Source organism: Numida meleagris, chromosome 1 (assembly GCF_002078875.1).
Source record: "Numida meleagris isolate 19003 breed g44 Domestic line chromosome 1, NumMel1.0, whole genome shotgun sequence".
In the NCBI taxonomy this organism is placed as follows: domain Eukaryota; kingdom Metazoa; phylum Chordata; class Aves; order Galliformes; family Numididae; genus Numida; species Numida meleagris.
The window spans coordinates 185,725,837-185,748,012 of NC_034409.1; the positions used below are offsets into that span (position 1 = coordinate 185,725,837).

Consider the following 22,176-nt stretch of genomic DNA (forward strand, 5'->3'; position numbering starts at 1 on the left):
AAACTTCCTCTCACTCCTCCATCAGGAATATACAAAGGCTACTGTTGTTCATAGGAAGCCTATTTATAAAGAGTTCCTAGAGTGGCACCAGTAACTTCAGTTGTGTTGGGAAACATGAAATATACATGAGGATTCCTGAGGTGGGGGAGGAAGTTAATGTGCTCGCTCTGACACATAAACAGTTGGATATTTCGCACTAGTTAAATCTTTCATCTCTTGTCTTGCGGCGTTTGACGATCATAGCATACCATCTGGAAGGATGACGGCATGCCTGCGTGCAGCATATTGCCATGTGTCAAGGGACTGGCAATAAAAAAAATTTTGCCTCTTCTTGAAAGTTCAAGAAGAGGTTAAAAGCGTTAATGGCAAGGTTTTTGTCAAGACAGTGAGCAGGATCTTCTTTTCCAAATGCCCACTGAATTTCACTTCCATCTTTACAGCATTACATTTATTGTTGTCAGCCACATTATGTCTCTGTCCCAGGTAGGTACAGGGAAAACTAAGAGCTACATTTGAAGATGTGGGAAGAATTTTGCAGGTACAAATGCTTTCAAAATTGAATTTGAAGAGATGTGGAAATGAAGGTAGCAACTGTTAATCCTTGTTTCTTCCTTGGTGGAGTTTTCTTTGAGATGTTCAGAAGACTTCTTAGCCAGCTGATGGAGGATTGGTCGAACCATCGGAAATGCTTGACCTTTACAACTGAGCCCTTATCAAGAGACTTTTTATTTTGAATTTATTGTGCTTTCCTCAGAGTAATATAATTTTATGAAGTATAGGTAATTTTTTTCATTTAAATGACTACTTAGCAGAACTGTATCCAAATAGGTCTGGTTTAGCTATGATTACATAATAATATATAAAAATTAATGTTAAGAGAACCATCGTGTACTAAACTGTAAGAAGTGGGAAATTAATCCTTTTTGGATTTGGCAGATTCATTATCACTGATTCTCTATCCATTGATTTCCTTGTATGTAAACCCTATTTTGGAGGATACTTTGAGGTACCTAGGGATACTGTGGAATGAAGGTTTACGTTTGTTTGAAAGTTCACTTCCCAGAATGTGAATCTTATATTCTTATCAGAGAATCTTATATTATTATATGGAAAAGATGGCTAGTTTAGAGAAACACGTAACACAGCTTCCACACACAACAGAGGCTACAAATAGTAACGGCTCAGCAAATGACAGAAACCTAAAACCTGTAGCTGAAGCCTTTAAGGTATGTAGGTGTTGCAGGAAAGGCAGGACTTGCCAAGGTGGGAGGTGTATCAGCAGTGTCCTAAGAATCTGTGCTACTAGAGGAATAGTGAAATAAAAGTTGCAGAGCATGGAAAGAAGCAGAGCATGCCCATGATGTGGAGAGCTGAGAACTGTGCTGAGGGGTTTGACCTAAGTGGATTTCCCTTCTATCCATTCTATTAAGATAATTTGAGGAGGTTCCCATCTACTAGGAACTGAGAAATTGATACTGATAGAAGCTCGTACAGATCCCGCTTATGTTCTGCACTGAGCTACCTCTAGAACATCAAGTAAAGGCAGCTTCCCAAAGCAGCTGTCCCCACACCTACTGTCAGAGAAGCTAAGTTACAAAAAGCTTAGCTACTGCACATGGCCCTGTGGTTCACTCTTCTAAATATATAGTTGCTTTGGTTTAACCTGACTGGTGACTGAGCACCACGCAGCAGGTTGCTCACTCCCCCCGCTTCCCACTGCAGGGGGCGGAGAGAACTGGGGAGAAAAAAAAGTAGAACTCATTGGTTGAGATAAAACTAGTTACTATGATAGAGAAAAGGAAAAGGATAATAGTTAGGACTATGTGTATATATATGTGTGTGTGTGTGTGTGTGTGTGTGAATGTAGGTAACATGTGTATAACAAGTGACGCACAAGCAGTTGCTCACCTTCCCCGACTGATGCCCAGCTAGCTCCCCTAACAGTGGAAGAGAGCGAGATAAACTCCATGCCCTATCATCCTCCCGCATGATATCACATGGTATCCCTTTGGCCAGTTTAAGTCAGCTGTCCTAATTCTGTTCCATCCCAGCACCTTGGGCCATTTGCTGAGAATGCCCTGAACAACACTGCTTAGCAGGGACTGTAAATATCAATGTGTTATCAACATTCTTTTTCTCCTAGAACCAAAACATAGCATCATACCAGACATTCTGAAGAAAACAATTCCATCCCAGCTGAAACTGAAACAATAGCAATGAACAAAAAGCAATGCAGTCTTTCAGCCTTCCTTAGAAATATCAGTGAGTCAGTTACCCAAGGACTTACATGTTGATTTCATTTTGATGAATTAATTTACATTCATTTAGACTAAGATCTTTGAGCGCTTGGTGAATTTTTAGTTGTTCCTCCTTTCTGTTTAGACTGAGCTCTTCAGGGCAGGGGCAATTTCTTGCTGTGTACGATACCCAGAAGTCCTATATGCAAACCTCAGAAACTTCAAAGTACTACTGGAATTCAGCATTAGATGGAAATAAAAACCAAAACATCTTAAAATACCAGTAAAGGGGCTTACAGGAAAGAGTGATTTCTAGTCTTAGGAGTTTTGTCTGTATGAATATGTAGATTTTCTTCATTACAAACTTGGCCCTTTGCTGATAATCAGTGCTGGAGAAGGGAATTTGCTCATGCTACTGCTTGCTTACTGGTAGCCTGAACATAAAATGCAGAGTTACAGTCTGGGTTTGTTTGTTTTCTTTTTTTCTTTGTCCTGACAGAAAGATTTCGGGATTTACTGCTTCTACATTCAAATCAAGATGCAGAGATTCTGCCCATCTTTCAGCAGAGGCGCTATCCCAAGTAAGTAACATTGTCTTCTTGGGAGAGATATGATCCTTATCTATTTGCAGCCAAGAAGGGCAAAACATTTATAGCACTGTGCATGCTTTTGGCGTGAAGTCCTAAGGCAGAACTGTTACAGAGCCACGCTTGCACTGAGATTTTCAGTCTTTCAGCAGTGTCAGGAAGAAGCAGACATGCTGTGCAAGCGTGCCCAGCTGTCAGGGGGAGGTGGTGGCAGAGTGCAGACATTAAGCTGCCTGGATCAGTCTAGTGGAGCTTTGTTTCACTTGACACTGTGTGTTGACATAGGCAGATGTTTTGTCAGGCTAATCCCCACTCTTCTCTTGCGGGATTCCATCATTTGCAATGACAAGATTCCCTTGGATTTTAACAGGCTCTGCTCAGGAAGACTACAAGCACTAGAAAATATTTTTTTCCTGCCATTTTTGAGGATATACATGCAGGCAAACCAAAAGAACAGTGTTGTGTTTTTGCATGGTGTGATTGTATTGACTTAGTCTCTTTCTCTTAAATGACATACCTGAATGAAACAATAAGCGCTGTTTGCTATATTGTTTTAAAGAAACAGTGACTTTCAATAAAGTCTTGGAAAGAGGCAGTGAGGGATAAGGAAGAAGAAGAGATAGTCCTCCCATTAATTGTGATCACACTGAGCCATGGAGGGAAGATAGTATGGGATGAACAGAGGGAGGAAAAGGAAAAATGAATGTCTGGAGACAAGCCAGCAACAATGATGGCAATCAGCAAAGTTATTAATCTTAATCATTATTATTTTAATCATCAACTGGTTTCTGAAATACATGAGAAGCCAGTGGAGCTACTTGCAAAATACAGCTCTTAAAATCTTATAACCTTTTTTTTAAATCGTGCGGCAGATAGAGGAGCTGAGTGCCAAAAACTAATCACCTCTTCACTGTAAATACTTGAAAATAAAAGCATTCAGGGGTGAATCCTGATCCCCAAAACAGTGAAACTTTTGCGTTGACTTCAAGGGTGAAAGGATTCTATCCTTGATTCTATTGTTTGCATTACCAATTGTCATTGTTTTACTGGACTATCATGGAGGTACAATATATGAGACTCTGGGAGATACCTTAAGTTATTTGACTGCTCTGCTTGTTTCGTTAGGACTTCCATGTATTATTACCTCGATCCCTCACCCTTTGGAGCACTAGAATAGTAATTTTTCCACAGTAGTAAAAAGCTTTATTTAGCTTAAAGGTTTTCTCTCCTGATGTGGACACTGTCAGACTGGCCTGAGGAACAAGTGTGTGCTCCTTACTTCTGTCACTCATAAGGTGTCTGACTTTCCATTTTTACATCCAATTTATTGCTAATATTGTTGGCGAGTGCAGTATACTAGCATTGTCAAATCTGTGGGGGAATGAGTATCTGTTTTTCTCTGCTCGGTCCATGTTACAACACTTTCAAGATCACACATGGAGCTATTTGAACTTACAGTGGCCCTGTATATGAGATAAATATTTTCAGCCACATTACTTTGGAAGATTGAGTGATTCCCATAATGCAGAAAATCAGTCAAACTTTGGCACTTGATTGAAAGAAAATTTTGCATATGTTGTTACAAACAATAGATTTCTGCCTATAGCATCATTAATCCGTGCATATTTGCTTGCTTGCTTACAGAAATCTATCGTTTGTTATACTTCATTTACAAGCTAGTTGAGTACTGTTGACATGTCCTAATTTCCCTGGGGGTTCTTTTTCAAGTGAAATCCTTGTGTTCGGCAAGGTGGAAAACATGTTCATCTTCATGATATATTCTGTCTTATTCCCATTTCAGTTTTTCAGTTCTGTGTGCTCATTTTCATTAAAAGTCAACAGAAATCAAGATAATGAACAGACAGATCTCATAAATGAGTGTTCCTTCACTGACTTCAGCTAAGCAGTAATCATTTGTACTACATAAGGATCCGAGCAGGAAGGTCATTTTAATGCAACCTTATTGTGGAGCACAGGCTGACACTGGTAATGCTTAAGGACAACCTAAGCATATGGAAGGTTAAAAATAGAAGAGCAATTACAATAATGGTTTAACTGAATAGCCTGAATGAACAACTAGCACCTGTTATCAGAGCAGCCTGTGGGCTTAGATGGAGCACTACACCAGCACTTGCTTTTCCTATTGAGCTTGCAGGGCAGGAGTTCAGCATCATCTTGTGCTTCCTCCACATGACCATGCAAATGTGTTTTGGGAAAATTGCAGTCATTAGGGAAGAGTTACGGAAGTATGTTCTCCCATAAATGCCTACAGTAGGGTTTCTTAATGAAACATACTGTCCTACATGTAGTCATAGGTTACTGAACTAGGGGGAGAAGTCCAGTCCAGGTAAGTTTTATCCATACCTCAGGTGAGCTTCAGAAGGTGAAACTGGACATTACTGGACCCCTTGTCCATTTCATCAGGAAACTACCCATCCACCATAAAATGTTTGGTGCAGAAAATCTTTTCCGTAGCTGATATGAAACCATCGCCCTGTCTGTGGGAATTCACATTCCGAACACTAAGAATAAACCTGCAGCTGTGGGCAGCCAGGCAGGCAGGGGCTCATAGCAGCTTCCAAATGGCACTGCCTGGGAAGAGCCTTAGCCCTCAAACCAAATTGCAGACGTGCTTGCAGCTTGCTCCTTCATTCCCTCACCTCCATGAGCACGCAGAGGGCCCTGGGGTGGGCCACGCCAACCCAGTCAGGCCTGTGAACAAATCAAACTTGTTGCAGTGAATCTTATCCCAACCAGTCACTTTGACAACGAGCATTAGGACTCGTAAATCTCTTAAAAGACCTTTTAAAAATATCACTCTTTAGGCATTTCCAAAGGAGTTTTCTTCAAGTTGAAATCAAGCTTGTGCTTTCCTTGTTTGCCTGCTTAGCCCAGGAGTTTCGTACTATTTATTACATGAATTCATTCATAAAATGCAAAAAATGCTGCAGTATTGACCCAGGCTGCAGAAGGTTGCTCCTGAAGATGTTGTAATGCCCGTTAATCAGGTCCAGCACATGGCAGTGAGCTCCTTGCCTGCAGCGTGGGCCTAAGGTACTGTGTGGCACCATGGTGATTTCCACTGTCAGTTTAAGGGCAGATTGTGTGGCGGCCTTGCCACTTGCTGATCTGTCAGAACAAAACACAATGAGAAATGTTAAAAGTGTGAGAGAAAGGGGTTAAGTTGGTAGGTTAAAAAGGCAGGAGTGAGGCCAACACTGCACAAAACTCCCAGTAATCTCCGAATATTTAAAGGGAGATTATGAACAGGAGGAAATCCAGCTTCTTACAGATGTAGATAGTGATAGGACAAGGGGGAATGGCTTTAAACTAAAAGAGGGAGATCAGGTTAGATGTCAGGGAAGTTTTTCACTGAGAGGGCGGTGAGGCCCTGGCACAGGCTGCCCAGAGAGCTGTGGTGCCCCATCCCTGGAGGTGCTCAAGTCCAAGTTGGATGGTGCCCTGGGCAGCCTGATGCAGTGCTTACTCTAGTGGTCAGCAGCCCAGCCTGCAGCAGGGAGGTTGGAACTCGATGATCTTTGAGGTCCCTTCCAACCCAAGCCATTCTGTGGTTCTGTGAAAACTCTGCTTGTGAAGAGTGGGTCAGAAGTGCTGTTGATGTTACATCTTTTTGGCAAATTTCTCTATACAAAAGTGACATGAGATTGCAGATGCATTTTTTTATTTTCGAGATACTACCAAAGTCATCAAATATGTGTGTATTTTTTTAGAGGAATTATTTGTTGTTTTTTTTTCCCTCAGAAATATTCATTCTTACCTTCTGTGGGTTTGGTGGAAAAGTGATTGGATGATTCACCATTTTAAGATTTTAAGAACAGAAGGAACTGTTATGTTCTAGCTAATTTGAGTCCCTTCTTAACATGAGCCATAGAGCATTACCCGATAATCCCTGCAGCAAGCTTCTGGTTCAACCGGAGCATAAATTTAGAAAGACATCTAATCTTTAAATTGAGGCATTAAAACTAGAAAAATTGTAAGCTTTTAGATCTGCTTGCTTCAGTTGCTTCATATATGTATAGCCTGAATTTCTTTAGCATCAGTTTCCAGTCTGCTGTTTCATTGTACTATTGTCTGCTAAATAAAGAAGCTCTACAGGAAATGACACCTTCATGTGAGTGGGAAGAGGTCATTTAAAAACATAACCTTCTCTTGAACAAATTAAATAGATAAAACTTTGTTGCAGGGCAGAGTTCTCTAATAATTTATATTCTCTTTTTAAAACCTTGCCATTCTTTTTTTCTCTTTTTTTTCAAAACGTGGAGAGGGATTAAGTATTTTCTTCAGTTTTTTTGATGTTCATACACAGAAATAGCTGTAGGCTTAAATAGATATTTTTGAAGGTTTTTTTTTTTTTTGTTAAGGTGTTGAAATTCTTAGCTCAAACAAAGACAAATGATGTTATTCAATTCTCATCATGGAGCAGTCTAGACAAATAGGCGGCTGAAAGTTAGTGTCCTAAACTGTTGTGCCATCTGGCTCCCAATTGCTACTCATTTTAATGATAATAGATCTATGATGGATCCGTGCCAATTTACTACAGCTTGAGATTGGAGCCAAAAAGCTTCTAATATTTCATAAATAATACCCCAGAAATAAATGTTTTATCTTATTTGTAACTGCCTTGGGAACGCTTTTCGTTTTAGAGAGAAAAGTAATTTGTGGCTAACCAGAAAAAGCAATGAGTCCTGGCATGTGCCTCCTGGAGGTTACAATGCATAAACATCACATCTGTGGAGGTTCCCCTGCATCCCAGATTTACTACACAGGAGTAGTTAGCAGGACTGTGTCCTAGAAAAACAGTTCAGTTCACACAAAGGCAGCATGTTCCTTGGTGTTGAGCAAGGGGTAAAAGCATGACCCATGCCTTTGTCACTCACTATTCATTATAAGGCAAGGAGTTTTATAATTTTAAAAAGAGTAGAATTTTAACAGTGATTTTCTAAAATAGGGTTTCTGTGAAGTGCTTTACAAAAGTATTCTCTGTTGTTACAGAAATAGAAATACACCAGAAATAGAAGTCAGGTCTTCTGCTCTCCTTTCAGATTTGTGCAGCTGGCTCTTTCATATAAAATAACATCCGTCCTGTTTCCCACTGCAAAAACATGCGGTCTGCCCATATTGCTGAAGTCAGATGGGAAGACACCAAGTGAAAGAGTTTTTCCAAAGTGCCCACACAAACACTGCAGTGGTTTGTGTACTGTTGTACATTAAGCATGAAAATTTCTGTTTCTGAAGTGCTCCAAGATTTGTTGCAAAATGCAGGCTGGAAGCTAGCTATCTCACAGCAGCACTGAGCCCTCAGAAAACCTGAGTCTCAGGGAACTCAGGGCATTTAGATTGATTACGTTATTAAAAAAAGGTACCTGCTGAAGGAAGTAGCAATGGCATTTAAATAAGCTCGAGGTGTTTACAGAGAAGAATGTTTTGGGATGTTCTTTAATATTCTGTGGGGTTCTCTTTGGCTCTAACCTTTCGTCCGTTTTCCTTTTTTTACATCTGCCTTTCAGCAGTATCATGTTATCCTGTATAGTTTGTTGTCCAGTGCAGAGTTGAGTTACATGAACATAAAATCTTCACTGTAAGAAAAGGATATTTTCATGTAATTTGGGTTTTTTACCAAATGGCATGAACAACAGTGACAGTAGGATAAAGGCTGGTAGTTGTTTATAAAAGCAACAGTCATGTTGTACGAGTAATTATGTCAATAACAATGCAGATATTGGCTTGGTTTTGTTGAAACCATAAGGAAAATGGGAAGAAAGAGGACAGTAATTCATTCTGTATGTTTGAGCTATGGTCCTATGAAGAGATACGTGGGCATATCCACATAATATTAAGCAAGGACAACTTGATATCTTGCAATATTTAGAATGGTACATTGAACACAAATATGGGTCATCTATTCCTTGAGACAGAGGCTTTATTTGTTTATAGTATCAGTACAATGCCCCAGTAACTTCTAGTGCAAAATAAAGACACTTTTGTTCTGTTTCCAAGGGCCTTGAGTTCAACTACCAACAATGTAGAGAGAGTGAGTCCCCTTAAAGTAGAAGTGAATTTTGCTGCTGCCTTTGGAAGAGCTCAGACTTCACCTGAAATTGAAGAAACTTTGAAGAAACAAGTACAAATCTTTCAGAAGTAGAGAGATGTGGGGAAAAACCTGCATCATGTGGGAGTTTGGTGGAGCAGCGTACATGCAAAGTTGATGCTCTGTGCGTATATACTCTCTTTTAAGCATCAAGCATCTACATTTCAAGTTCAGCTTAGCTTTGTTTATCACAACATAGCTGTGGCTCATTAGCAGGCATGAACTGCATTATGCAAAACATTGCAACGCTCCCAGTTGAGAAGGGAGAAGAGTTGACTGAAAACAAAAGATTCCTGAACCTTTCAAAATACCTAGGAGATGAAATCATTCCTTTGTTCAAAGTGAATAGTGTAACACAGAACACTGCAGCTGGTTTTCATTTTGCTGTTTGGGAGCATGAGCACAGTTCTTGATAAACTCTGTTGATTTAATTAATGTATACCTGCCCTCTACTGTGCAGCAGTGCGAGACTATGTGGAATTAACTGCCACCAGGTATCTTGAAGGAAGTATTTTTAAGCAGCTAGAACAGTTTGATGCAGAAAATATTACTAGGGTTCTTTGACCCATAATGCAAGAGAGAGTTTCAGTGATTCCTCCTGACCCCATATCCAGTTTTATCATAGTTTTAAGAATAATGGTTTATGACAGTTGAAAAAACTGGTTTCACAATTACCACGGTTACAGAAATCCAGTCAGCAGGCTCTTCAGAGACAAAAACAAATGCGAACGAATCGTGGTTGTTGACATTAGTGACTTCCTCCTTAACTCCATGAACAAAAGGAAAGATTCATTCATTCACTCCTGTACACCTACCTGCACATTAGCAATTTAATTTTTGGCCCCATGCTTTCAGCATGAGACTGCTGAAGCTGAGTTTTACGCAGAACCTGTCAAGGAGCCAGCATCTTCTGTTGGTGTTTTGTTAGTTAGTATTGGTGGAAAAGGGTAAGATGTGAATTCCAGTTACAGCAAAGAAGTGAAAAGGAGAGAAAAGAAATATGTGAATTCTAGTTATAATAACATAGAAAATGGACAATGTTACGCCCCTAAAGATGTTAAAGAAATTGGAAAGGAAAAAGGAGCTGCCTACTGTGTCTTCCTTTGTATTTCATATAAGATATAAACAAAAACTGTATTTCCTGGTGCCTAAGGAGGGCAGAATTATAGTAACCCTCGTTGCTGTTCTGCCTCTTGCCCAAACAAGGTTTGAAGAAGCAGGAAAGCTGTGAGATCAGAGTCTCAGCTGTACCACCAGTCCCTCTTCAAATCACTTAATACTTCAGAAAACAAAACACAGTGTGCTGCCCCAGAGGTAGTAGAGCAAGTATAAGCTCTGCATAAGAGCAGAGGAGTGCATGAACATTCAAGCCAGATGAGATAGTTAAGCTCTTCTAGTTTTTCATAAAATTGGCAGGGATGGTCACTTCTCATCAGGACATGAGCCTAAATTTCAGTTTCGTCAACCTTTTGACAGTAAGCACTGATGGAGTGGTTCAGTTCTGAGTGCCGGGCTCTTTTATATACATATGAGATGCTACACAATTCTCTTTCATGCAGTGTTGGACTTGAAGCTGCTGGTGCTAATCAGAAACAGAGAGAGGCCCATGTTGATCTAACAGCCATCTCGTATCTCCTCTGAGAAATGGATAGGAGCTCTGGGCTTTGGAATGTCAACCAGGCCACGCTGGACAGAGCATCCTCAAGTAAACACATACATCAAGCATGCTTCACTGAGGAACGTGTCTCAGCATTGAGGCTAGAACTTTGCTCAGAAGTAGCTCTCAAGTCTTAAAAAGTGGCTGTGATAGAGAATCCATTTCATCCCACAGTAATTTATTGCAGCAGTTAATTATCTTCAATCACTGGGACAGGAGTTGGCTCCTGGGAGCTGGTGCCTAGTAGGCCAGTCTTGCCCAAAGGAAAATTCTTCTATATCCACGTCAAGTGGTTTGTAAGAAGCACAAGTGTTTTTGAGCAGCCAGACAGCCAGCAGCTGGAAAACATTGTTAGCAGCTGCAGAGCAGCAACAGCCCGTGATATTAGCTGCCAAATCCATTCTGAGTGTTGCCTAATCAGCTAGCTGAAGCTGCTCATGAGCAGAACTGGAGACTGAAGTAGATAAGCCCTAACACAAAAGCAACTTGAATACAAGATTTGTAGAATTATTGCATGAGGAAGATAAATTGGGTGATACTCAGAGAGCCTGATGGCTGTTTTTAAATGGAAAAAGTGTGTAGGTTATAGATTTGACAGAAAATTACTAGTGTAAATATCTGCACCTGAAGTGAGGCATTGCATGTGTTGAGTGAGGTGCCTCACAGTGTTTCTCCCTTGGTATCATAGATGCGATGACATTTTTTCTCCCCTCAAAGCAGTGGCAGAAGTTGAGTTATAGGTACCAGCTGAAAAGAAGAGATACTGAAATCATTTACTTTAAAGCCTAATAGTTTTCATGTAACACTTTATGCGTTAATTATCCATTGCCGTCACAGTATCTGTAATATGTGATTTAAATTAAGTTTGTGCATGGTGGAAAATCATTTAAAACCAAACTCCACAAGGAATTTTCCTCATTCCTCTGAGAACCTTTAGAAAGCAAAATCGCTGCATGCTCCAAAAAATACATGGGGATGGGGTGAGTCCTGCTGCCCCAACTCCGATTTAACATTTTGGAGACTGTAACCTGTCCTACAGCCTGTACGCTGTACAGTGTAAGTGTTCTCTGTGTCCTGTCTGGTTCATAAAATACTCAAGTGTCTAACTGAGGCCAAATGTCTGAGCGTGTCTCAGCACTGGGCTCTTGGCTTTCATAAGGTGTGGTGCCTCCTGATGTTTTGTCATGACATAATAGCTGTGTATTTCCCTTCCCTGTTTATCATATTTTTAAGGCATAAATCTACTTGGCACTGGTGAGGCTGCACCTTGAGTACTGTGTTCGTTTTGGGGTCCCTCACTACAAGAAAGACATTGAGGCCCTGGAGCGTGTCCAGAGAAGGGCAGTGGAGCTGTGAGGGATCTGACAAGTCTTATGGAGAGCAGCTGAGGGAACTGGGATTGTTCAGTCTGGGGAAGAGGAGGCTCAGGGGAGACCTTATCACCTTATCACTCTCTACAACTGCCTGAAAGGAGGATGTGGCTAGCTGTGGGTTGGTCTCTTCTCCCAGATAACAGTGATAGGATGAGAAAAAAAATGGCCTTTAGTTGCACCAGAAGAGGTTCAGGTTGGATATTAGGAAAAATTTCTTCTCAAAAAGAGTGGTTAGGTGGTGGAATGGGCTGCCCAGGGAGGTGGTGGGGTCACCATCCATGGAGGTGTTCAAGAAATGTGGAGATGTGGCACTGAGGGACATGGTTTAGTGGGCATGATTGTGATGAACTGATGGTTGAGCTAGGTGATCTTAGTGGTCTTTTTCAACCGTAATGATTCTATGATTCTATAAGGTTGTTTTCTAAGATTGGAATGTTTACAGTGTAACTATGTCCTGCTTTAGGTAAATCACCATAAAAAAAAAAAAAAATTGAAGTTCTTAATTATACTGCTACCACTTTGCTAAAGTATTTCTGCAGTTCTTTAAATAGGCTGAATTGTCCTTTTTTACATGGGTAAGCGAACAGTATTAGAAATGTGACCATTTCTTTGCAGAATCTTCTTCAAAATAAGGGTATTTACAACCCCTCAAAAATCTCAAAAGACTTTGAAAGCTATTTGTCATTTATTTTTTCTGCCTTGTTGTGCTGTTTTAACTGGGATGAGGCAAATCATGTGCATGTAATTTCATTGCATGAAGGAGTCATAAACTTGCTATTCTGGTCTTTTGGCACTGTAAAGATGAAACTTTGTGATGTTAAGGATATATCAAGAGTGTCTCCTGCCGCTGCAAAGTTGTCAAAGTAGGTTTTCTGCTAATCATTTCATCATTAAGAGTTTGAAATGTGTTGGAGAGATCTCACTCACTTTGCTCGAATCTAGGAAGTAGACGAGATATGATAAAATCTGTGAGAGCTGTGAAGCAAGCTCAAGCTCTCCGTAAAATTGCAGAATAAGCTGGAAGAAAGACTGCAAAGTACCCGAATCAATTAGTTAAGGGATTCAGTAGGCAATTCAGTGGCTGTGCCAGCATTTCTGAGTGGGAAGGGCTGGCACTGCTGCCCTGAAGGATCATAGCTGATCTGAGGAGTGTAAAAGTCTCTGGTTATATATTCCTGTTTTGTTCAAGTGAAATACTCTACTGCTTTCCCTGAGAAGGAACTAACTTCTGGTAAAAGACAGTCATTACATTCCTGCCTGTCTATCAGCACTGCTTTGTTTCAAGGAGAGAACAGGAAATTTTGCTTCAGCTCACATATGTCAGAATTGCTGATGAACTTAAGGAAAAGCTGTGTAATTTGGATTTGATATCTGAAGGGCTTGAGAGAAAGTAGAATGCTGCTGGATATTGTGTGATCTGAGTGGGAGGAGGAAGGGAGAGCAGGGAGGAAGGAGAGACAGATGCAGCTTTCTATTTTGCATGCAGTCCACACATTACATGAGAAAGATACCTTAATTCAAACGAACAGGTTTACCTTATGGGATCAGCAGAGCAGAATTTAATGAGCTTGTTCAGCTTTATAAGGTTCTAATTGTAATGAGAACCTGTAGGCACTTTATGTGACAGGCAAGAGGTGCTGATATAGACTGACAACGTTGAGATCCTTCTGTCTTCTGCTGGGGAGGAGGATTTGAGGAATGTCTGGCTAATTTATTTGCTGAGCACTGTATTCCCTGGAGAAAATGGGCTGAGTCTGGCGTCCCCAAGGCTTCTTTCACCCAGAGTGCTGTTAGCATGCACTTGAGCATCTCATTCCAATGCAGCAGAAGGGCTGTCCCCAGGGGCTCAGTCCCTGCTTCCTTCTTTCAGAGTCAGCAGAAGCAGCACTTCTGAGGTGGGAAACTCTTTTCACTGCCCCATTTGCAGCAGCATTTTCCTGTTTGAATGTGTGGGTTGTTTTTTTTTTTTTAATGATATGCATTTTGTTTTCATATTACTAAATAACAGGAACTAGCTCTGTAGTACTTAATGGTAGACTTTTATTGGTGCAGAATTGCGCTACAATTAAGGAAAGCACTTTAAGAGATGGATGTAAACGGTGGTTATCAAAATTTGGACTGACTCTCTGAAGTTATTTGATAGGAAAATAGAGCAGGTTGGCTGCAAGTGGCTCTTAAGAAGCATCACTGGACTGAAAAAATGCATTTCTGTGTTCATTGCCTATTGTAGCTGTACATGGCTGGATGAACCCCCCTCACTGAATTAACTTTGTCTGTTGTGGATTATTTGGCCCTGCACTCGGATTCTGGCACTAGTAAATAGCATCTGCACAGCGTAGAAATATTTTGGCAATTAAAAGCCAATTAAATTTGACTTGTTTCCCTCTTCCATCCATCTTATGATGTCCAAGGTAGAGACCTATGACTGAAATATTTAACATCTATTTAAAAAAAAGGGTTTCATTTTGATAAGGCAGGGGTATGTTTTTCTCTGCACCAAACGTGCCTTCATGGATGACATTTCAAGGGATGTTGCCTATGAAAACTGTTCACAGAAAAAAAAAAAAAAGTGCTTCTAAGTTATGTATGGTTTCATTATCGTTGTGTCGATAGTGGTTAAAAAAGCCCTGTTCAGTCAAGTGTCATCTAAAGTGAACCAAAATGATGAAACAGAATTCACAAGGAAACTACAGGGCTGATGCTTTTATCTAAAGTCATTTTTATCCTTTCTTCCATGTTCCACTTGCCAAGAGTTCTCCATTGAGATATGAAGCTATCAGTTTATGCCATGTATCTGAGAGGTCCGCAGATAAAAGCCATCAGCTGGAAGGAACCATAAAACAAGAAAACTCTAGGAAACATCATTTGTGTATTGTTGCCCTCCTTTTCCTTTCATTTACTTATTAAATAGTGTCATCTGTATATTGATGAGGTTTATGTCCGCTGTAAGAGATGTTTCTCCAGGCCTCTCAGCCTTTTAATGAAGTCATTGTTGCAGTGCTTTGCAGTGTTTGAGAAATATACAAAATTATTCCTGTGTTCAAAGTAAATACTGTCACACAACATCAAACTGGCATGCCTAGGTTCTCCTGGGGAAGGTATGGCAGAGAGCTGGTTTTGTCTGGGGTCTTTCAGTCCCAGCACAGCACCTGAGCAGCCACATTTACCCTTTCTGTCTGTGCTCTGTGTGAAGTTCCTGCTAAAGGGGAAAGAGTAATTTGATTTGGGACCTTTGGGCACTCTCACAACAGACAGAGCAGCAATAGCATTAGAAGTATGTGGTGGTGGTGTAATAAATGGGTTGTGAATACAGCCATTAGGAAAAATATAAATGCAATTTCAGAATCTCAGAAAGTAACAACCAGAAAGCATTCACCTGCCAGCCCAATTTTTACTTCACAGTTTGTTAAAATTACTACTGTTTAGGAAGCCCTTAAGCAGAAAGAAAGTAAATGGTATGTGAAACACCTAAAACACTGATCTCTGCTGATAGAACGGGCTCTGCAAAAAATGATGTTGGTAGATACACAGAACCTAGAGCTCTGGGATTTCACCCACTGTGTACTTCCCATGTCTTCCTCTGTTAACTTGCAAATGTAAGTACTATAGCAGGAAAAATAGTAAAAAGTAGATTGCACGAATAGAATCTATAGTCTATATTTGCTTGATAGAATCTCTTTCAATCCTGCAACACAAAATCCTAGAGTTGTGGAATTCAGCAGTGTTTTTGCTACATTTTTGTCCTTCAACCAAACTATCATTTCATTGAGAGTTTGGTGAATTATTGTCTAAATAAGAGTCATAGAATCATTTGAGTTGGAAAAGACCTTTAAAGGACATCTAGTCCAGCTCCCTTCAGTGAACAGGAGCACCTACAGCTCCATCAGGTGCTCAGAGCCCTGTCCAGCCTGACCTTGAATGTCTCCAGGGACAGGGCATCCACTGTTTCCCTGGACACAATACTGCAGAATACTGAATAGTATATTAAAATGAGAAAAAAAAAAATCAATCATGGTCAGGTAGAAACCACTGAATAAATCTTAAGCAGACAATTTAAAATAGAGTGAGCTATCAAATATGCAGCAATTCATCTTGGGACTTGTTGTTTTTAATATCTTAAGTAATGAATGACAAGGAGGAAACTGTAAACATCACGTTAATTAAATGCTCAGATGATATTGGGACAGGGAAGATAGTGTAGCACGCAGCAGACGGATTGAAGTTTCTGAGTGATCTGGCAAATTTCAGGAGGTGTGTTGAGGTAAAGTAAGATGAATCAGATACCTATTAAATTAAACGCATGGAAGTCTGAGAAAGCGTTGCTGCCTTGTTACACCAAAATGAAGAGCATAGCTGAGGAATTGAATGACATTCTGGAAATGACAGGGGATCAGGGAGATTGTATTAAAAGGCAGGAGTACTTCTGTTCCTCTCAGACCCATCAAAACTGGCATTTGAGGTCAGACCTGGGGCACAGTTCTGTGATATGCATTTTACAATGACAAAGAACGTGACAGGGATAAGCTTAACCAGCACAGAGCTGCAGGACGCTGATTTTATGCAAGAAGTCTCACAGATCAGATTTTCTGTGCGTCTCCTGAGTGACAAGACCAGTCACACACGCTGTGATTTCTCTGTATATTCATAGAACAACTTCACAGTGCCTGGTCAGTAGAAACTGCTCTTGGACCTACAGCAAAAGCCCCAGGGTACCTTCCTCTTAGACTCTGAATCTGTGCCAGATGTGTTCTGCGGTGATGTCCCGCCTCTGCTCTTGCCATTTCTTCACTGTGCCCTATAGCAGTGTTCTGCGCACAGCAGGTTACAACCCTTTACGAAAAGCAAGAGTGGGACAGACTATGAGACAAATGTTATGTTTGAAGTGCCTAGGGTGAGTTTAAACACCAGTCCCCCCACTCTTTCTCTTGCAAAGTCTCTTGCTCATCTTTTTTTGCTCGGGGTCACCTTTTCTCTCTCAGCTTTTTAATAGAATTTCATAGAAATGCTAACAGTAAGATTCTCTTTGTTATCATGTATCCTCATAACAGTACACAGAAAGATAAGAGCACGAAGAAATATCAAAATTAAAGAGATTAAAAATTCTTCATTTTTGAATAAACCAAGAGACCAGCGGGTGGTACAGACACATCTTTGTATGTCTACAAAGGTAATAATGATGACACTACCACCTATGAATAATGATGCCATTATACAGAGCCTTGGCAGAACTGAAATTGGAATACTGCAGACAATAATGGGCCATTCACTTTAAACACAGAACTCAAAATAAGAAGTTGGAGCCTATTCAGAGGAAAACAATGAAGAGGTCAAGATGTTCAGGGCTGGATTGATCTCATCTGTGATGTAATGCAGTATACGCTCCAGTAGCTTGATAAGCTTCTGCTTGTGAGTCTCTATATAGACTCATCTATAGGGTTATATTGTCTTCAGAAATTACTTCTGCGAACAGTGATCTCATCCTTAATCTGCTGTTTTATTGCATCTGCGTGTGGTTCACTCTAGCTTTCGGCAGGTGTTCCTTCTTTCCATATGGCTTAGCCAGTTCTCTATATTACTTTCCAGATAAGAGGCTGCCCATCTAAGGAAATGAGCTTGTCTATCACTGAACATCTGGAAGCCATTTGACGTTGCTTTCTCATAATCTTGCAGACCTCGGTTCTCAACAGTCAGAGCAATATTTAGAAAACTTATTTGTAGGCTTTCTGACAGCGTCTCTGTTCAAGCAGAGATGCTTTACATACTCCCAAACCAGTAATCATTTTCTTCGTGCTTCATCCCTGCTCATGCAGGGAGTTGGATCTGGATGATCTTCAAGGTCCCTTCCAACCCATTCTGTGATTCTTTGTAGCTGCCCTGAAGGACACCTATTCCTATGTGCACATTAACAGTCCTGTTTAGGACATGAGGCTCAGAGAGAGCATCTTCTCTTAAAGGAAGTGGGGTTGTGAGAGACTTCCTTACTAATGGAGTTTTCCAGAGGACAGATAGGCTTGTGACTGAACTAAATTGCTTTGCTTACCCATTGTACGCCCAAAGACAGAAAAGAGGCAGCAGCAGCACATGGCACTTTTTCTCTCGAGGGTGTTGTATTTCTGCTCAATTTTACTGTGTACTGAAGATCCCATTTTATTCCAGGACTGACTGCTTCGTTGTGACTGCAGAATTTGTTGTGTGATTTATACTTCTTCATTTTGTTCTCCTTATTGCTGTCACTTTTAATTCATCATGTCTACTCAGTGCAGTCCAGAGAGCCTAAGTGGGCTGCTTTTGAATGGATTGGGATCTGCCTGGCCTTGTCTTCAGGTTGATCTGCTTCCAGCTCTGTCTTCCAGCACTCTGGCCAGCTTCTTCTTGCCTTTTTTTTCTACATCTACCTGTCTAGGACTTCACTGTCTGCGCTTGTCCTTGGGATTTGTCAGCCACCTTTTCTTTCCTCAGACCTAAGGCGTATTGGAGCTTGTCTGGAAAAGACTACCAGCGGAGTGTATGTCCTTTTAAAGTGCTTTTTCCCCCAGTCTTCTCTATCACGAAAAGTGTTTTGACCTTTAATACAATATGTCCTCCTTATATATATATTAGTGCAAAGCAGCTTCCATAAGAAGCTACTACATCTCATGTATATACTGTCAGGCTGTCCTGAGTCCTGAACTCTAATGGAAATATTTAAGTCTACTTTCTTTTTTTCTTTTTTAATTTTAATTACAACTTGAAAATACCTGAACACTGGCTGAGGGAAGCATGATTTACAAAGGGAGGAAAAGGGCTTAGTGCTAATGTCATCACTCCTTGTGAGAAGGACCCTTGCTCTCTGCTGGATGGCGTCTCTGAAGTGGCCACCAAAGCGAACAATATAGTCAAGAAAAAGCTTCCTCTAACTACTACAATATGACAAAAAATCAAATATTGAAGTTAATTACTTCAAAGCAAAAATACTTTTTGCAGTAAGATGGGTAGATAACTATAATGGTAGCATTGAATGAGTTGTGGAGAAACCTGGCTAACATGTTCAACCTGGTGGGGGTTATTGGTCCAAAGCAGCATCTTATCACTTAATGATACAACAAAATAAATTTTCAAAAGGCAAGTTAAAAATGGGTGGTACAGCCACTACAAATGCACTTCTTTTAATTTTACTTCATTAGCTGGAACGGAATTGGTAGGAGACAATTTACAAAGAAGAAAGGCGCCTTACAAAAGTTACTGTCATTATTAAGGAAATAAGTGGCAAATTGGATTTCTTCTTGTAATAAAATTAAATCATTTGTGATCTTTAATCAAAGAAATACTTTTTGGAAACACTGTATAAAAATGACAGTAAAAAGGCTGCCGTGGTGAAGAATTAATGTAACATTAATTAAAAATATTGAACCAAGAATTTGGCACAGAAAGTACATGCACTTCTTTGAGAGAACAAAGTTGTTTGAATATATAATTATACTTGATTGCGATTTTCATACTGGTTTTACGGACCTTTTTAATGAGGTAAGTGAATGGTCTAAAGTGATACTTCTGTGGTAGTCAGCAGTGAGTAATAGGAAATACAGGCAATCCTTAAATACTTTGGGGGCAATTTGTAGACAATTTTGTTCAATTTTGATAAAAAAAGAACTTTGTCTGAGAGAAGGCAGTATTAAATTGCAGTTTACCTTCAGGTTGCCATTGAAGTCCTGAAGAAGAAAGAGGCATACTTGCAAGGATGTCTGTCAGTAGTGTGCCTATTTTCTTTTGCCTTCAGTGGAAGTTCTGTTTCTATGCTTTTTTGAAATTTTCATTCATTATTACCAAGTTCCATTTTTCTCCTCATCCGTCCTCCTCAGCTCTGTGTTAGATGTCCAGCTCCCCATAGGTACTTGAACAACTTTCACTGCTATTCAGCTCCAGTCTTCTCCAGTGAGAGTCTCCTTGACCCTGCACTGTGTCTCAAAAAAACATTAATCTTGGTTCAAGGTTTGCAGAAGGAACCTTATTCATTAAAATGTAGGTATCTGCTTTGCTCTTCTATTTTCCTACCTTAGTTCTCCTGTCTTCAACATACTATGTTTTTCTATGTTGTGCAAATATAAAATTCTTCTTCAGTCATCCCTGGGCCTTGAGGATTTAAGCTGAACAACAGGTGATTATGTTTTGTTTTACCCAACCAAGGAGAAATAAATGAAACTGAGAGGTTCAAAATCCAGTGGCTTTACTAAAACTTGGAAAAAAAAAATCACCATGTTACTATGAGAAGAAAATCTGATGACAGTTGATTCTGCATGGTTTAAAGCGAAATACTTTGTCAAAATTTGGTGTTGCAATAACGGATAAAAGAAGGAATTTATATAAAAGAGAGAAGGAAACTTCTACAAGCTCTAGTACATACATTAAAAAAAATGATGTTAAAAAGAAAAACAATATGTGCAGTCAATCAGAAATTAACCTCAGGATGTTGAAAAAAAGATGATGCCTAATGAAATCTGAATTCAAATAATAATATGCAGTCTTGTGCAAGATAGTATATAAAGTTAATTGGACCCACTGGGTTTTAGAAGCTGGCTTGTCTAAGGGACTGCTGTTTTCTGTAATGAAAACATCATCCTTCACAGTGTCACAAGACCACATGAGAATCTCTGATCTCACATGCCAGATGTCACATTTTATTACCCTTAGAAGCCCCGAAAGCCATTGTAGTTTTGGATATCCATCCAAACCAAGGATGATATACTTTGTTCAGTGTTGGTTCTTCAGCTTTAAAAGGATATTGGTACTGAAATTCTCTCAGTAATCATAAGCGTTCTGGAAGCATAATGTCAGAGCGTATGCTTTATTTGTTGAAGTTTAAATAATGACATGAAGTGTCATATATTGACTTCAAAAGATGAAGCATCTCTGCATTTTTGCTGCAGAAAATGGTTGAAAATCACTGATAGTAGTGTCTTTGAAAAGTAAAGTAATGTAATTTGATGATGGAATCGAGTGCACCCTCAGCAAGTTTGCAGATGACACCAAGCTGAGCGGTGCAGTTGATACATTGGAAGGAAGGGAAGCCATCCAGAGGGACCTGGACAGGCTGGAGAAGTGGGCCCATGGGAACCTAATGAGGTTCAACAAGGCCAAATGCAAGGTGCTGCACTTGGGCTGGGGCAGTCCCAGGTATTTATACAAACTGGGGGAAGAACTCCTTGAGAGCAGCCCTGCAGAGAAGGACTTGGGGGTCCTGGTGGACAAGAAGCTGGACATGAGCCAGCAGTGTGCGCTGGCAGCTCGGAAGGCCAACTATGTTCTGGGCTGCATCAAAAGAGGAGTGGTCAGCAGGGAGAGGGAGGTGGTGGTCCCTCTCTACTCGGCTCCTGTGAGGCCCCATCTGGAGTACTGCATCCAGGCCTGGGGTCCCCAGCACAAGAAAGATGCAGAGTTCTTGGAATGAGTTCAGAGGAGGGCGACAAAGATGATCAGAGGGCTGGAGCACCTCTCCTGTGAAAAAAGGTTGAGGGAACTGGGCTTGTTTAGTATGGAGAAGAGAAGGCTCTGTGGAGACCTCATTGTGGCCTTCCAGTACTTGAAGGGAGCATATAAACAGGAGGGGGAATGATTGTTCACGAGAGTGGATAGCGATAGGACAAGGGGGAATGGTTTTAAACTGAGACAGGGGAGATTTAGGTTAGATATTAGGAAGAAGTTTTTCTCTCAGAGGGTGGTGACACACCAGCACAGGTTGCTCAAGGAGGTTGTGGATGCCTCATCCCTGGAGGCATTCAAGGCCAGGCTGGACGTGGCTCTGGGCAGCCTGGTCTAGTGGTTGGCAACCCTGCCCATGGCAGGGGGTTGAAACTCGATGATCTTTGAGGTCCTTTTCAACCCAGGCCATTCTATGATTCTATGATAATTTGTTGTATCTATGTTTTTACTGAAAACTGCAAATTGAACCCTTGGCTCTAAGTATGTTGAAACACTTCAGTGATCTGCTTTGCTTTCTACAAGCCTAGCATATGAAAGATTTTCTCATATATAAGTTTCAGAATTGGATGATTTCCAGTATTATTCATCTGTATTACCATGCTGCCCTGAAGAGCCATCAGGAATGCATCCAGATACACACAGCCACACAGCAGAGGCTGCCTTGACCAAACCAATACAAATTTGAACTGGAGACAGCAGATGGATGCAAGAAGACAGCAGAATTCAGGGGAATGGTGAAGCAGTACTGGGCCAGAAT

The 22,176-nt window shown here is 40.5% G+C and overlaps 1 protein-coding gene across 1 annotated transcript in view; it reads left to right on the top strand.

Annotated features, from left to right (window-relative positions):
• NOX4 (NADPH oxidase 4) overlaps positions 1-22,176 on the top strand; it is a 115,616-nt gene that overhangs the window by 64,133 nt on the left and 29,307 nt on the right. The window contains exon 13 of the mRNA XM_021382298.1: positions 2,737-2,818. Within this exon, the coding sequence (XP_021237973.1) occupies positions 2,737-2,818 (82 nt within the window). The remainder of the gene's footprint in view (positions 1-2,736; positions 2,819-22,176) is intronic.